This window comes from Motacilla alba, chromosome 25 (assembly GCF_015832195.1).
Source record: "Motacilla alba alba isolate MOTALB_02 chromosome 25, Motacilla_alba_V1.0_pri, whole genome shotgun sequence".
In the NCBI taxonomy this organism is placed as follows: domain Eukaryota; kingdom Metazoa; phylum Chordata; class Aves; order Passeriformes; family Motacillidae; genus Motacilla; species Motacilla alba.
Genome location: NC_052040.1, coordinates 366,515 through 383,922, shown reverse-complemented (window position 1 = coordinate 383,922; position 17,408 = coordinate 366,515). Strand labels below are relative to the sequence as shown.

The following is a 17,408-nucleotide window of genomic DNA, read 5'->3' as shown; positions in this document are numbered from 1 at the left end:
TAAACTTCCCAAATAAGGAACTGTTGGTTTGGTTTGGGACAGAAATCCATCCTCGAAAGCAGAGAGCAGCCTTCCATAAGGTTTTTGCAAGGTTTATCTCTCCACCTCAAATTTTTGCCTACGAATTCCCAGTGGAAGAGAGCACCCTGGATGAATTGTACAGCAAAGAGAGATTCCAAAAGCAGCAAAGAGCAGTTCCAGAAGCAGCAAAGAGCAGCTCCAGACTTACCAAGTCGTTGAGAAGGACGAGCGAAGGGAAGACGTTTGGGAGAACCCCAAGTGGAGACAGCTTTTATACAGTTCAGACTTGCCTCAGGGCTCAGAAGAGCTCATTAGTTGACACAGAGCATTTTTTTGTATTGATTGCTCCTCCAAGTGATGAAATTGTCGCTCTTTGTGTTTATTCTTGATTCCAAATGTCGCGTTACGTCACACGAGGTGCTTTGATCTGAAACGTTGATGGGTGAAATTGGCGCATCTTTCATGATTCATGAATTAGTGTCAGTTTTCTGGAGTGACACCGAGTACTGAGCTATTTACACACAAATATTTTTGTACAGTCATATAAGACAATTATTCTCAGTCATTTTCAGAAATTATAAAACCCTTAGAATGGTTTGGGGACACAAATATCCAGAAAAGTCTTGTGTTTTTTTTCTGATCATTAAGCCACAGCTCAAACCTGAGTTTAGTTCTGAAGGGAGAGATATTTATGATTTTAAGGATTGGAGTGGAAAGCTCAAAATAATCAGAGTGCACATTGAATTAATAACCAAATTTATGTTTTATTGAGATGGTTCCATCTCTGGAAGTGTTCAAGGCCGGTTTGGATCAACCTGTGACAGTCAAAGCCGTCCCTGACCATGGCAGGCATTGGAACAAGAGGGTCTTTGAGGTTCCTCCTAATTCTAAACCATTCCATGATTCTATAGAGGAGAAGTCCCGAATTTAGCTGCAGTAGAAATAAAACCCCTTTGTTTTTAGAGAGGATGGTGCAGCTAATCCCATCCTTGTTGTCATCTTTCAGCACAGAGCAATTACGAGGTGGGAATCTGCTGGGAAAAGCAAATGTTGGATTTGCTGAGGTTTGTCTCTCTGTTTGCACCACGATCCGTCCTACTCTATCATTATCATCGTTATCATAATCACCCACATGGTTATCTTCCCACCACGTATTATTTATAAATTATGAGCTTTTTCAAATCTGGAGATACCTGTGGGGAGTTCCTGAGCCATTATCCAGGAAAAAAAAATTCACGTCCATGTTTTACAAGAACATTCCGAGGGATTTTCAAGCACCTCCTGAGCACCCATTACTGACTTGTTCCTACTGTGTCAGAGTCATATAAAATCCGTGCCTGGGTGTAAACACCCCACAATTACAAGAGATTATCTCATTAAAATGCATAAATTGAGGCCACTTGGGTTTTTCCCATAATCAGCTCTTGGTTTATAACATTGACCTTCCTGTCTTTGACCTTAAGAATAAAATCTATTTTTCTTTCCTTATTTAATGTGCAGAACGTTGCGTCTCTAACATGTAAAAATAGGAGGGGAGAACATGAGAAAGGAAAGCTCGATGGAACAACTCAGAACACTCAATTTCCATGGAATTGTGGCTGCCGAGTGAAATATTTCTCTGTTTCCAGGGACTGAAAGAGAACCTGTGGAGAGTTTAAAAAGGAACATGGGGAGAGATGACTTCTAAGACGACTTGAATTGGCAGGAAAAGAGGGATTGGGTTGAAAGTGACAGAGAGGAGGTTTAGATGGGATATTGGGCAGGAATTGTTCCCTGTGAGGTGGGGAGGCCCTGGCACAGGATATTCCATGGATTCCCCACACCTGGAAGTGTCCAAGGCCAGGATGGACGAGGCCTGGAGCACCCTGGTCTACGGAAGGTGTCCCTGGGTGATCTTTAAGGTCTTTTTCAACCCAAACCATTCCATGATAGCATTTTGCGGTATAAAGTCCATTCAAAGATGCTCCTGACGTGGTGCTTGCCTTGCCTTGAGTGGGTGGAGGGAGAAATGCTGAGCCTGCAGAACCAATGTTTTTCCTTTTGTTATTTGTCCCCAGTCCTCATTTCAGTTCCTAAAAGAAACTCCACCGGCTCCGTGTCTCCTGTTGATCTCACTCAGGGGCCTTCACCTGGACAAAGCCATGAGTGTCCTTCAGTCATCCTAATTACGGAGGACTCATAAATAAATCAAGTCAGCTTTATTTCCTCCCCTAACGCTAAGGAAAGCGATGGGATCATAAAAGATAATTCCCCACATAAAGCCCGGAGACAATAGAGGTCTGGGGTGGAATGTGCGGCTCATGCTACGTGTGGGTTTGAAGGGCACCAGCAATAAGCAAAGACAATTTCAGCACTTTGGGGAATTATCTGTCCTGCAATTTGGGGTTGGGACCTAATTATGAACTGGCGCATCAGGTGCCCAGTGCCCTGTGGGCAAGCAGGGAGCTCTATAAAAGGTGTCTGCACCAGGTCCTTCCATCCACTTCTCTCACCCGTTCTGCCTTCGTGAACCAGGTAAGTCACTTTTGTCCCAAACTTCTCTAAGAGGAACTTCATCTCAAGAAATCTGGTTGGGGTCAGGCTGCTGCTGCTCTGTAGGATATTTGGTGATAAATTTCTCATTTATCTCTAGGTCTTTTAGGAGAGGGGTTCACTGGGGTGTATTGAACCCCAAACTTGTATTATTTTAGCACTCCTAAGGGTTCCTTGTTTGTATTTTAGGAGATAAAGAATAACCTGTATATGTAGCTACATTTGGTGGAGTTTTGATGAGTTTATGACAGGAAAGATAAAATCTGAGTAGAAATCATCAGCTAAGAGTAACGTAATACTGATGAAATTATCTGATCTGGAAATTCAAAGATACAACTGAAGAGTACAAAGGACTGAAGTCAAGAGTAGCCTGGAGATAACAGCCATAGGAAAAATAAGAAAAGGAAATACATTTACTTCCCAGATTTATTACCTTGGACTGCTTCAGCACAGTCTGAAGTTTGCTATTCCCTTAAAATTAATACAAATTAACACCTTCCACAGATCAGCCTCCACCCCTGCAAGATGTCCTGCTACGACCTGTGCTCCGTCGGTGGCTCCGGCCTCATCGGTGGCTCCGGCTTCATCGGTGGCTCCGGCCTCGTCCGGCCCCAGCCCCTGGCCGGCAGCGGGAATGAGCCGTGCGTCCGCCAGTGCCCCGACTCCACCACCGTGATCCAGCCTCCCGCCGTGGTGGTCACCTTCCCCGGCCCCATCCTCAGCTCCTTCCCGCAGGATTCCGTGGTGGGATCTGCTGGAGCGCCCGTGCTGGCAGCCTCGGGGGCCTCCCTGGGCTATGGAGGATTTGGCTCTGGGGGCTATGGGGGATTTGGCTCCCTGGGTTACGGGGGTCTCTATGGATATGGGGGCTCCTCTCTGGGCTATGGTGGTCTGGGGTCCTGTGGGGGCTCCTCGCTGGGGTTCCGGGGCCTGTATGGCTCTGGGAGATCCTTTGGCTCCTGCAGCCCTTGGTCGTCCCGCTACGGCCGCTACCGCCGCGGCAGCTGCGGCTCCTGCTAAACGCCAGGGAAAAATCCTAAGTGAGGTCTCACCAACAGATGAAATGTGATGGTTCCACAGCCAAAGAGCCTGGAACCACGGCTGCTCCATCCCAAAACCATGGATTTGTAGCTGTTCAGCCCCATTTTGGATTTCTCCTTTTTCAGCTTCTGCCTTAAAGCTTCTCCCGCCCCATTTCTGCGCTGCCCGGGGTAAATATGGAACAAAAGGGCTCAAAATGGGTCCTGTTTGTTCACATCAACAGCTGGGATTTGGAAGAGAACCCCAAAAAATCACCTGTGAATGTGCCTCTGGCTGGAGAAGAGTTTCTTGCTTCTTGGAGACTCTGCAAATGCATTGCTTTGCTTGCTGTCATTAAAAGTTTATTGCATCAAAGTTCTTGCCATGTTCTGGTGTTCTTTTCCCCTGTTTTCACCATTGTAATTTGCCTTTGGAGAAGCCTCACCCGTGCAGGTGTCAGTAACAGCCTAAAATATCCTGGAATCATGGAATGTTTGGGTTGGGAGGGTTCTTCAAGCTCATCTCATTCCACACCCCGCCACGGGCAGGGACACCTCCCACTGGCCTAGGTGGCTCAGAGCTTCATCCAACCTGTCCCTAAACCATGGAGGTGGATGTCCTGCCCCCCAAAAACCCAGGGAAGATTAAATTTCCGTATGAATTTGTTCCAGGTAAAGCTTTCATCTCTTTGATCCTTGTGTTCTGACTCAAATATTTCCTCAAATACTTAAACTCTGTCCTCAGGAACAGCCTTGGCAGAAAGTTAAATCAATTTCCTGCCAAATCTTTAAATAAAGTTTTCTGGGCCACAGAGTAGAACTTTGAAATCTGAAATCTTTCTGAATAATCATGAAATGTGAAGTGTTGGATGGCTTTTGACAGAAAAACAGCTCCTCCAAGGATTCATTCACACCAGCAAGAAAAGCTGGAGCAGAGAGGACCTGGGAAAATGGTACCTGGAAAAATTAAAAGGTAGAAAATACCTTAACCTGTGAGCAAATCCATCCTTCCTCTTGCTCTGGTGAGGTTCCACCTTCCAGGATCTACAGGGAATCTGGAGAGGGAACTGGAGTGACAGGACAAGGGAGAACGGATTCAAACTGACAGAGGCCAAATTACGGGTGGATATTGGGAAGAAACCTTTCCCGGTGAGGGTGGATAGGTCCTGGCACAGGTTTTCCTGGGAATTTCTGGTTGCCCCGTTCCTGGAAGTGTCCAATGCCAGGCTGGAGCAACCTGGTCTAGTGGGAGGTGTCCCTGCCCATGGTGAGGGGTGGAAGGAGATCTTTGCGGTCCTTTCAATCCAACCTATTCCATGAGTCCATTACTCTGCAATGTTTTTATTCCTGCTCCCAAATTCTGGATCAAGGAACAGTGGCTGACTTCAGTCCCAGCTAAGACATTCCAGGTGGTTTTGAAGCCTGAACCTCAGCCTATTGTCAGGATTTGAATTTCCCCCCCGCCCTCTGCAGAGAGAAGCGTTGCAAAGCCACAGCCAGAGAAATTGAAATGAAAACTTTGTTTGTTTTTTGCGGAACAGAATCATTTTATTGAGAAAAAAAGCATTCACAGAAAAGCATTGCAGAATATGAAGGATATCAGATCACAGGCAACTCCTTCCATGGTTGGCGTTCTCCAGCTGGAGCATGAAGTTGCATTTCAGAAAAAGATAAATTATTGGTTTATCCCACATATTACACAAACACAAACAGAAAAAAAAAAGCCCAGAAGATGACAAGTAGAAGGTGAACAAATCAAGGAGGAGTTGTGTGCTTCCAGCTCCACCGGAGTGGAATGGCCGTGGTCACAACACCTCCCCTGGGGCCAGGATAGTATCTCTCCGTTGCCGGTGATTCCTTACTCCAGGATGTTTCCGTAGGGTTTAGCAGGAGCCCCAGAAGCCGCGGCCGTAGCGGCCATACCAGGAGGAGTAGGGGCTGCAATAGCCGGAGCCAAAGGCTCTGCCAGAGCCATACAGGCCCCGGTACCCCCCACAGGACCCCAGGCCCCCATAGCCCCACAGACCCCCGTAGCCCAGGGATCCGTAACCCCCATATCCATAGAGACCCCCGTAGCCCAGGGAGCCATAGCCCCCATAGCCCAGGGAGCCGTAGCCCCCATAGCCCAGGGAGGCCCCCGAGGCTGCCAGGACGGGCGCTCCAGCAGATCCCACCACAGAATCCTGCGGGAAGGAGCTGAGGATGGGGCCGGGGAAGGTGACCACCACGGCGGGAGGCTGGATCACGGTGGTGGAGTCGGGGCACTGGCGGACACACGGCTCGTTCCCGCTGTCAGCCAGGGGCTGGGGGCGGGCGACGCCGCAGGCAGAGGAGGGGTACAGGTCGTAGCAGGACATCTTGTAGGGGTTGGAGGTCAACACAGGCTAAAAAAGAAGGCAAGGAGTTCAAAATTTGGAAATTTAAATTAAAATAACAAGTAGAGTGTTCTGATCACTTCGCAATCTCAGTGCTGTCTTTTTCTCAAAAAGTGTTTTTTAAAAAATTCTCCAAAGGGTGTCCACACACAAGAGCGAGTGGGGAATGTTCTAAAAACCTTGTCCCTCATAACATCCTGCAGAGAGCTACGACAGATTTCACCACATTAAACTGAAAACTGGGAAGCAAAAGCAGCGAGAGCAAAGTGACTTTGTCCAAGGTCATTGGATGAGTCATTAGGAAAACTCAGATTTGGGTTCAGCAGGTTTGCATGAGATGGAGCTTATGGAGAACTTAATTACAGTAGCTTCATCTTCCCACTCATCCCAATTTTGCTGAGAGTCAAGGGAACAGCAGATTATAGGATTGTGAGTGCCTGGCTTTCCCAGAAAGGGATTTGACAAGACAATAAAGAACAAATCTCCAAGGATGTCCTGTAAATCCTTAACAGAGTTCTGAGGAGGGACTTGAAAGCAAGAAGGTGAAGGAGAGCCTGAGGATTTGTGGTAGCAGGACACAAACGGCTTTATCACGTGTGAACTGGCTGCAGGGGTGACACCCTTGTCGAACCTTGAACCTTTTATGCAAGTGTTGAGATGGGTTAAAGGTATCAAAATGAGGATCAGAGAATCACAGGCTTCCTCAAGCTGGAAGTGACTCAAAAGGCTCAAGTCCAACTCCCTGCTCTTGGCAGGGTTATTTAGAGCTAAACCAGAAGACCTTGGAATTGCCTGGTTTGGAAGAGACCCTTAAGATCATCCAGTCCCACCCCCTCCATGGGCAGGGACACCTCCCACTATCCCAGGTTGCTCCAAGCCCCATCCCAACTGACTTTGGACACTTCCAGGGATGGAGAATCCATGGAATATCCAGTGCCAGGGCCTCCCCACCTTCACAGGGAAATATTTCTTCCCAATATCCAACCCAAATTTCCCCTCTGTCATTCCCTGTGTCCTGTCCCTGCTGTTCCTGAGGAAAGTCCCCCCTCTCCAGCTTCCCTGGAGCCCCTGCAGATCCTGAGGTCTCCACACAACCCCCGTTCCTCCAGGCTGGACATTCCCAGCTCTCCCAGCCTGGCTCCGCAGGGGAGGGGATCCAGTCACCTCAGCTGACTCAGAGCACTGTCCAGTTGCTCCAAGGTCCAGAGTTCCTGACACCAAGAACTCCTCACACACCAAAAAGACAGAAAGGTCCTTGATCTTTCCCAAGCCTATGCAGATTCACCCAACAGAAAGGTGTTGGACATCAAATGGAGTTGAAACCAACAATAAAAAATACACCGAGAGCAACGGAGAAGATTCAGACTTACCCAAGTCTCCAAGAAGTCAAGGGAAGCGTTTGGAGGAGCGAGGAGACAGAGGAGCTTTTATATCAGCTGGAGGTACCAGATCAGCATCTCTTGCCCGCCCCAATTTCAAACTCATGCAACCATCAGGATGATGAAATTGTTGGGTTCATTATTGGCGTTTATGAGGCCTTTCAAATTTGTTTGTAATAATGATCTAAGCATCACCTGAAGATTATAGAGAATTCTTTCATCTTGTGACGAATTGGGGGGAGATTAACACCCGGCATTATTCCTGTCACTTCCTTGGAATTACATCAGGAATCGCCAAGCCAGCTCCTCTCAGTATTAACTGAATACCTGGAGAGTGGCTCACGGGTTCATCAGAATCACAAATTCCACCAGAATTTAGTCCTGAGCAGGAAAATAACAGTGAAATCCTCAATTTTGGCCAAGGCCACAGAGTTCCATGGAGGAGACAGAGAGGAACCTTTGTCTTCCTGAGGCTTGCTTGGGTTTGGGAGACAAACAAGGAATGAATTCACAAAGTTAACGAAAGCCACAAAGGGATTGGAGGTCCTGAAGAGACTTTTCCCAGGTGTTGAGGGTCCGATGTTTTCTGGACAAAGATGGCACCTGAGAACATTGAGGAAATGTGGGATTTCTGAGGAAAAAATGGATCCTCTGGTGCAAAAGTCAAAATATGACGCAAGTGCTTTGAATGATTGCCTCGTGTTCTTAGGAATTTGTGAGCTCCTGTGATACACAAGTCATAAATCCCAAAAAGGGCTGAGCTGGAAATTTCTGGGGTGAGGGACCAATCAGAAATTTGGAACCTGTGACGAAAAGGCTCCTTCTTGCCTCGTTTAAGGGTGGGCCATTTTAATACTGCAGACTCCACACCATAGGTGATCCCTAAATGGTGAGGTGGGGTTCTCAGCCTTTGGGGGCCAGGGGCTTCTGGACAATAATCTTTTCAAGCTTCCAGGGAGCAAGTCCATGCAAATCCTGTAGATGATCCAGTAGATTAAAGGCACGGATCTGGATTTAGGTGCCTCACAATTACGGAGTGACATCACATTCAAACACCTCAGTCAAGATATTTGTGTCCTTGGTATCATCAGTTCAAGGCCAAATACTGGGGGCTCGTGCCCCTTCAGGATTTTTCCCAATGAAAGAGAATTTTAAATAAAAAATTCTGAGTAAAACCCGGAAATTCATGAACCGTATTTTATTCAAAAACAATTCCAGGGATGGGGCAACCAGAGGCTCTGGTCCCAAGGAAAAAGGGACAAGAAAACAGGGAATGACTGTGGGTCGGTCACAGCTTGGACTTGATGGTCTTGGAGGACTTCCAACCCAAATAATTCCAAGATTCTGTAACAAAAACCATTTAAGGACCACAGGATGCTTTCCGTGCCTTCCTTTGGGTTCCATATTGTTCTCGCATTAAGCAGAGAGTGATCATGACAAAAATGACCACTCCAAAGTTGCTCTAAATCATTTTTTTCTCCAGGTATTTTGTTCTTTTAGTGGAAAAAAAGCTCTGCTCATCAGGTGACCCCAAGCGAGCAGACGGGTTTTGCCATTAACGATGGAGAAGCTCCGAAAAAGCGTTGGGATAATTCCTGCTGTAACGCCAGGGCTGTGAATGGAATGATAACAGGAATGAGGATGACTTGTCATCATTCCAGATGAAAGAGGGCTCTGATGAAACGCACCTATCACGTTTCACGAGACTTCGGACCAGCAAACAAACAAAGAGTCAGCAGAACTTTGAGGACCTACGTGTCGCATTCATTTGGGGTTTGTCCCAATTATGCATATCCCCAAATTGCACCCTAGATGCTCCCTGGGATCTTGGGAATGGTATAAAAGCTCTCCCAACCCAGGGCTCTTCACTTCGCCTGCCTTGCTTCATTCACCTCCGTGAGAAAGGTAAGCACCATTCTAAGGGATCTCTTCCCTTAGAATTTTCCCTTAGAAAATTCCAGTCTCTCTTTTCTGCTGGTCTTAATCAAGGTTGGGATCATCCATAAGGATTCTAAGATTTTTTAATAAGTGGGTTTCGTTGTGATGGTTTTATTTTCAGTTGGTTCTGGACATTCATAAGTTTGAAGTGGTAGAATCATTCTTTCTTCTTAGTAGAAATTAGAAAAATTTAGAATTAGAAACCGAAGCAGCTTCCGAAACCTTGCAGAAGGTTTGTTCAGCCAGTAAGAATTTTCTATGGGCTTTCTATGGTGGGAATGAAGTACAAGAAATTAGGAATGAGACCCCAGGAGAGACGACAGCCCAGAGAGCGAGTGATTTACAAAAACACAGACGAGAATGAAGGACAACCAAGACTTGACACGTAACAATTATTTTCATCCACACGTCCAACTGTCAAATCTTTTAACCATTGAATTTCTGCCTTTTGCTCACTCCTCAGTGTCCGCTGACCTCCAACCCCTACAAGATGTCCTGCTACGACCTGTACCCCTCCTCTGCCTGCGGCGTCGCCCGCCCCCAGCCCCTGGCTGACAGCGGGAACGAGCCGTGCGTCCGCCAGTGCCCCGACTCCACCACCGTGATCCAGCCTCCCGCCGTGGTGGTCACCTTCCCCGGCCCCATCCTCAGCTCCTTCCCGCAGGATTCCGTGGTGGGATCTGCTGGAGCGCCTGTCCTGGCAGCCTCGGGGGCCTCCCTGGGCTATGGGGGCTACGGCTCCCTGGGCTATGGGGGCTATGGCTCCCTGGGCTACGGGGGTCTCTATGGATATGGGGGTTACGGATCCCTGGGCTACGGGGGTCTGTGGGGCTATGGGGGCCTGGGGTCCTGTGGGGGGTACCGGGGCCTGTATGGCTCTGGCAGAGCCTTTGGCTCCGGCTATTGCAGCCCCTACTCCTCCTGGTACGGCCGCTACGGCCGCGGCTTCTGGGGCTCCTGCTAAACCCTACGGAAACCCCTCCGGATGATGTAGAAGAGCAAAGCAAAATGCAGATTTTTCTTCCCCTTAAATTCTTTCCTGATACCTCCATGAGTTCAAATCCTTGTTATCTTCTTTATCACCCCTGTGGCTGAATGCAGTGACAGACTGAAGTGTCTTTCAAGCTCTGCTTGTATTTACAACCCTGATGTTACCATGTTGTTTGTGTTCTTTTCATTCTCATTAAAACTGTTGCATCACTGAAAATCCTCGTGTTTGGGCTTTTGTGTCCTCACCCACCCTGAGTTTGCCAACCTTGCTGGGTAAAGCTCCCTGCTCTGCATGAGGCTGCAAAAACATTGAGCAAACCCCGCCCAGAGGGGAAAGTCTCCATGGAGAGCCTTCCATGGGGCCGTTTTACCCATGAATTTACAATTTCAGTAAATTAACATTTATGGAATTGCAACGTGGTCACAGCATGGTGGCCAAAGGTGAGCAGGAGTTTCCTCTACATTTGAGCCCTGTGTGCAGAGGCAACTTCTTTAAATCCACAACAAGGACCTCATGAGTGGTCGTGGAATCACTGAATTGGGTTGGAAGAGCCTTGAAGATTGTCAAGACCATGGGTTTAATTTATTTATAGATTAAATAGAAATAAAATTTGTGTCCATATTTTATAAGTAGCCTAAAACCCAACAAAAGCACTGCACCATAAATGTCATTATCTTCTTATGTCATCAGCAAGGCACAAAGCCACCTCCTGATTCAGGCAGATCCTTATCTCACAGGGAGTTTTCCTGATCTGGTTCAGCTGCCAAAAGATCTCAGGGTACACATTTTCCTGCAGCAAAAAAAGATTTGTTGAACATCACCATGTTTAGAGAACTTCTGACCAGAAAACTGAAGGGAAAACGTGAATTTAAAAAGGCAAAAACTGCTGCAAAAATTGAATGACTCCCAGCAGAAACCAGAGCTTCCCCAGTGGCATCCAAATGACAGGGAGGGGATGTTCTATGTCCTGCCAGGACCTGATAAATCAGTCAGAAAATTTCTACCTCCTGCCAGGGCCTGAAAAATCAGTCAGGAAATCTGCTTATCTCCTGCCAGGACCTGAAAAATCTGCCAGAAAATCTGTGGTGGTGAAGAGCAGGGTAAGAAAAGCTCAGGTTACAAAAGGAGCCCTTAAGCGTGGTTTAAGCCAGGCTCTAACGGAGATCCCGCGGTGCTTCCGGAGGGAAGGGACAAAGGATCCGCGTGATGACACTGGATGGTGGCTGAGCCACCACCCTCGGGCCAGGGCAATCCTCGAGTTGGTCATCGGGAAATGTGACGGTCATCAGGTGACACCAGCGTGGCCATCACCCAGCAGAACCTTCTCTGGGACAAAGGGAAAAGCTTGGAAATCTCACGGAAATGGGAAAATCTGGTGTCCAGTTCTGGGCCCCTCATGGCAAGGGGGACATTGAGGGGCTGGAGAATGTCCAGGGAAGGGAACGCGGCTGGAGCAGCTGGAAAAGGGAATGGAGAATCCTGAGGGAGCTGGTGGGGCTCAGCCTGGAGAAAAGGGGGATCCAGGGGGGATTTGGGATCTGATCCCAGGGAACAGGGACAGGACAAGAGGGAACGGCCTCGAGCTGTGCCAGGGTGGGAAATTTGGGAAAATTCCTCCCGGGGAGGTTTGGAGCGGTCATCCTTGACAGCCCAAGGAATTCCTGGACGTTGGTCTGGATGACCAGGGGAGGGTGGTCCCAGTTGGACTCGGTGACCTCGGAGCTCTTTTCCAACTCAAATAGCTCTGGGATTCTGTGAAACTCCAGGCAGTTTCGAAGAGGGGTTTTTGACACGTCCTCTGAGCTGCTGGAGAGCGCGAGGCTCCCATTAGCGCGTTTATCACACCTGGGTCACCTCGCGGTGACGAAAGGGTTTTGCTCAATATTTCTGTTTATGAGTTGATTCAAATTCTGACGCTGCACGAAACACAAATTACAACCCCAAGATTTCTTTCATCTCAGCACTTTAATTGGCCGAGGTTCACGCCTGGTAACGTTCCATGAAATACACTCAGAATGACGGCGCGGATTCTGCTGCTTCATTTATTCACCTCTCATTAGCTGGCATAATGATGCTGGCTCAGGTGTTAATCATCATTTTCATCTGCTTGAAGGTGCAAGATTTTTTTCCTTTCTTCTTCGCCCATGGTAGATAAAAAATTGATGAAAACCTCGGTGCCTTCCTTGTGAAATCAGCAACTTTTATGTGTGGTTGGTATTTGGATTTGGACAAAACCATTCAGAACCTTTGAGAGGAAATTACAGATGTTTTTTAAACCATCCAGATCCGTGTTTTGTCTCACAGGTGTTCAAGCTACAAACAGAGAAAACGTGAGTTAAAACATCAGCGCTGAAGAAGAAACTCACCCAAATAAATGAAAATTTAAATTAGACAAGAAAATCCACTGAGGTGAGAAGCCATGAGCTGGTGAAGGGAACAGGAAGAGTTCATTTGGACAATTTTTTAAAAATGTATTATTAATAATAATTTTAAGACTAATTTTAATTATGTTTCAAAATGCTGGGCTGTTAGAACACAACCACATATTTATATTGCAATAATCACACCCCATTTCATGCATAAACTATTAAGGAGGGTTTGGGAATTGCTTAAAAACACGCCCCAAAAATATTTGGACACCTTTTGGGGGAAATTATTCCTGTAATCCCCCGGGTATATCCCAAAGTTTGGGGGAAAGACCCTCCCAATTCCAGTGTAACTTTGGCAGGAATGTGTTTATTTAATAACTCATCCGCAGCAAATGAGGGGTTTTGAGGTTGGACCTGGCGATGTTCATCTGTGAAAAAACCACTGATATCCCTCCAGAGAAAAAAAAAACAAAAACAACAAAACCAAAAACTTCGATTTAAGCCCTGTTTTAGGTACTAAAATATTGTGTTTTCTGCATTGAGGAAAATCGGGAATTTCCCAATCCCAGCGGGCAAATGATTCCCACAACGACCTGAGGTTTGTGGCTGCGAGTACAAAACCGATCAAAACCCCTTGCACCTCTCCTCGTTGCAAAATCTGGGAGCAGAAGTGATGAGAGCCGAAATCTGGAGCCCTAAACACCAAACCTGTGTACGGCAGCAGGTTCTGACTCTGATTAAAATCATTAATGAAGCTAATGAAGGAAGGGCTTAGCAAATGGGATTTAATTCCCGCTGGGAGGGATGGAGCTGCTCCATCAGGATCCGAGATGAAAGGGAGCCGGCAGCTGGAATGTGCTGGCCAGAGATTCAGGGTGGTTTTGCAAAGCCAGGAGAGTTTCGTCACTTTGGGGAGTGATTTGGGCTCGTCCCAGGTGGCGACTCCCGGGCTCGGCGTGTTCAGCCCCGGGGCATCGCAGGGTTTGTATAAAAGCGGCAGCTCTGCGGAGCTTTTCCATCATTCTCCTGCTTTTCCCCTCTCCATCAGGTAAGTCCGGTGCCTTTTCATTCCTCTCCCAGCTCCAGAATGCCTCTGCTTTTTGATTTTTTATTCCAGTTGCTGTTCGCAACCATTATATTAATTTTCAGGATTTTGTTTTTCCCCTATTCTTTTCTTTATTCTTTAAATTTTCATTTTTGCAGTTTCCTGGCGAGTATTTTACTGCAAGGCTTTAGTAGCCAAATCCATTTGAGGCATTTTTTATTTAGGGATGATTTTTTTTCTTCTTATTCCTATTTGGCCATGCTCGGACTGACAGCAGAATGAAAATTCAGGCCTGCACAAGCCTTAAAATGCTGAATTTTCCTGCATTTCAGTCCGTGACTGTATCTGGGAAATTTGTCCATGTCCTGAGCTATCCACCTGAAGAGTTTATTTTAATTCTAGTCATATATATATAAATATAAAAATATTTTGTTGTTTTCACCACAGCCAAAAAGGAGAAGAGACTCCTGCTCTGACCCAGTGAATAAAATAATATTTCTACTTTTTACTGAAAAAAAATATTAAACTAAAGGCTTTTGTGCCCAGATATCCAGGGGGAAAAATGTTTTAAATCCGTATTTTTATCTGATGAAGGAATTGTGCTCCTTCCATCCTATCCCGCGTCCATCCCACCTCGTTCTTTCCTATGTCATCTCCATCCTGTTTCATCCTGCTCCATCGCATCTCCATCCCATCCCATCCCATCCCATCCCATTTCCATCTCCATCCCATTTCCATTTCCAGCTCCCATCCCATTCCATTTCTATCCCATCCCATCCTATTTCCATCCCATCCCATTTCCATTTCCATTTCCATTTCCATTTCCATTTCCATTTCCATTTCCATTTCCATTTCCAACTCCCATCCCATCCCATCCCATCCCATCCCATCCCACCCCACCTCTCCCAACCCCAAACCTCCTCCTATCCCACCCCACCTTTTCCCCCGGGGATGTTTTCCCCCATTTCCCAGCTCCCCCAAACCCCCACCACGCCCCTTCCGTAGATCTTCACTTTTCAGCAGCTCCTTCTCTGCCTTCCAGGAACCTCCACCCCTGCCAGGAAATGTCCTGCTACGACCTCTGCCCCACCACGGCCGGCATCTCCTGCCCGCAGCCCGTGGCCAACAGCTGCAACGAGCCGTGCGTCCGCCAGTGCCCCGACTCCACCGCCCTCATCCAGCCACCCCCAGTGGTGGTCACCTTCCCCGGCCCCATCCTCAGCTCCTTCCCGCAGCAGGCCGTGGTGGGATCTGCTGGAGCCCCGGCCTTTGGCGGCTCCCTGGGCTATGGGAGTCTCTACGGTTCCGGAGCTTTCCCGGGATATGGCGCCCGCTCTGGATACGGGATCTCGGCGCTGGCCGGCGGCTCCTGCGGCCCCTCCGCGTCGCGCCGCTTCAGCCGCCTCTTCCGTGGCTCCTGCGGGCCCTGCTGAGAGCACCGGGGCCTCCAGGGAATCCCGGGAATGCCCAAATCCCCGGCCACGAGCATGAAGGGTGGGCGTTTCCGTGGTGCTCTTCGCATTCCCGATCTTTCTCCTACTTCTTGCTCGGCACCTCCTCGTTGTTTGCTCTCGCTGCCTGTTCCGGCATTCCCGATTTATTGGACCAGCATGGGAAAGCCCAATCCCTGTTCCGGCATTCCCAATTTATTTAATGAGTGTGGGACTGCCCAATCCCAGTTCCAGCATTCCCGATTTATTGGACTGATGTGGGACTGCCCAATCCCTGTTCTGGCATTCCCAATTTATTGGACCGATGTGGGACAGCCCATTCCCTATGGATTTCACCCACAGTGACCAACACCCTCGGACAACAGCCAGGAGAAGCTGAGGACCTCTCGGAGCAGGACTTTGGTTGGACTTTCCCCGAAATTACCCGGGAATGGATTTTCCCCGAAATTATCCGGGAATGGATTTTCCCCTGAATTGTCCAGAAATTGATTTTCCACCTTCTGTGATCTCTGGCTTTGCAAAGGGGCATTTCTCGCTCATTAAAACTTCATTGCATCACACAGCAGCCTCCTGGTTTCCATTTTTCCCCCTTTTCCCCCCTTTTCCCCCTTTTTTCCCTTCACCCACTGATCTGCCCCCAGGCGGGTCCGAGCTGCTCCCCGAGGAGCAGCACAGCCTGAGTTCACTTGGTTTTCCAAATGTTTCTGTAATAAAACTCCTCAGGAGCAGCTTTCCATCCTTTGAAGGTTAAAAATAAAATATTAGAATAGCAGAATTCCAGTCATTAAGGCTGGAAAAGCCCATGGGCAAAATTTTCGAGACATGGGGAATTGATCGGGTAGAATTATTCTGGTTTTTTGGGGTTTTTTTTTTAATTAACAAGGAATCAGGGAATGGTTTGGATTGGGAAGGACCTCCAAAGGTCATCCAGTCCAACCCCTCTAGTCTTCTCTCACTAGATCAGGTTGCTCAAAACCCCTTGAACACTGCAAAAATCAAAGATTCCAGACATTCTTAATAAATTATTTGGGTTTTTAATTTAAAAATTAAAAAAAAAAAGAGGGAATGAGCTAAAAAAGAATATTTTCTTCAGTGTGCCTGAGGGAGAATTTCATTTAAAACACCTGAAAAAAAATTGAAGTGCAGCTCCTCCAACCGCAAAATGAGAAAAATGGCAAATCCTAAATCCTCCCTTTGGCAATCCCACGGGAATCTGGCCCTGGAATCCAGCAGGGCACATCCCTGGGCCTTTGTGCCTGCAGGGAATTTGCCAGCCCGGAGCACCTAAAAACCCATTAAATAAAGATTTTGCCAGCCCGGAGCACCTAAAAACCTTTAAAGAAAGAATTTGCCAGCCCGGAGCACCTAAAAACCTTTAAAGAAAGAATTTGCCAGCCCGGAGCACCTAAAAACCTTTAAATAAATAATTTGCCAGCCCGGAGCACCTAAAAACCCATTAAATAAAGATTTTGCCAGCTCAGAACACCGAAGAACCTTTTAATAATAATTTTATCCATTAAATAAAATCTATAAATCAAACACGGGAGGTTTAATTGGCATTGGGACATGCCCCGAGCTGGGATTCGGCGTTTGCAACGCCTTTCATGAGTCAGCTGCCGATTGCACCTCAATTAACAGCACTTCCCCTGTCCTGGGAGCGAGCAGGGGTAAGACAAGGGTGCAGTGACCTCTGCGGTTCAGAGCAGAGCTTTTCTCATCCTCAAGTTTTCTCCCGGCTCCCGGGAATTCTCTGTTTGGGTGGAAGGTGGATCAGGAGCCTCAGTTGTGGCCATCGGAATTTTTCCGTCCTGTTCTTCTTCAAATTGTGCCCGAGAACTTCAGGAAATGCCACGGACGCATCCCAGTGTTGCAGCGGCCAGAAAATGATGGTTTTTGTTTCAAATTGGCTCCATAATCAGGGCTCACGGGGCCAGAGGCTGCCCCAAAACAGAGACCGAAAAAGGAGGAGAAAACCCCCTAAATTTTGTGACATTTTTGGAACTTTCTCCTGTGTTTCTTTATTTTCCTTCCAAGCCCAGGGAGAATTGAGGAATTAAACTTAAAAATTCTCCTTTGGGGTTTCACAGAAGCAGAAAATGCATCGGGTTGGAAGGGACTTTGAGGATCTTTGATTTATGGGCAGGCACTCCTTCCCCCATCCCAGGCTGCTCCAGCTCGTTCTTGGACAATTCCAGGGATGGGGCAGCCAGAAATTCCCTGGAAAAGAAATTCCAGAAATTCCAGAAATTCCCTGGAAAAGAAATTCCAGAAATTCCCTGGAAAAGAGA

At 47.5% G+C, this 17,408-nt stretch overlaps 4 protein-coding genes across 4 annotated transcripts; 3 read left to right on the top strand and 1 right to left on the bottom strand.

Annotated features, from left to right (window-relative positions):
- The first annotated feature begins 3,078 nt into the window (after window positions 1-3,078).
- Window positions 3,079-3,573, top strand: LOC119711460 (scale keratin-like). Its single transcript, XM_038161705.1, has one exon. The coding sequence runs from the start codon at window positions 3,079-3,081 to the stop codon at window positions 3,571-3,573; it is 495 nt and encodes a 164-aa protein (XP_038017633.1).
- A 1,882-nt stretch (window positions 3,574-5,455) lies between these two features.
- Window positions 5,456-5,929, bottom strand: LOC119711574 (scale keratin-like). Its single transcript, XM_038161944.1, has one exon. The coding sequence runs from the start codon at window positions 5,927-5,929 to the stop codon at window positions 5,456-5,458; it is 474 nt and encodes a 157-aa protein (XP_038017872.1).
- A 3,825-nt stretch (window positions 5,930-9,754) lies between these two features.
- LOC119711573 (scale keratin-like) lies at window positions 9,755-10,228 on the top strand. The gene has a single exon (XM_038161943.1). It carries the CDS (start codon window positions 9,755-9,757, stop codon window positions 10,226-10,228), a length of 474 nt encoding a protein of 157 aa, XP_038017871.1.
- A 4,488-nt stretch (window positions 10,229-14,716) lies between these two features.
- Window positions 14,717-15,346, top strand: LOC119711577 (scale keratin-like). Its single transcript, XM_038161948.1, has one exon. It carries the CDS (start codon window positions 14,734-14,736, stop codon window positions 15,100-15,102), a length of 369 nt encoding a protein of 122 aa, XP_038017876.1. The 5' UTR covers window positions 14,717-14,733; the 3' UTR covers window positions 15,103-15,346.
- The last annotated feature ends 2,062 nt before the right edge of the window (window positions 15,347-17,408 follow it).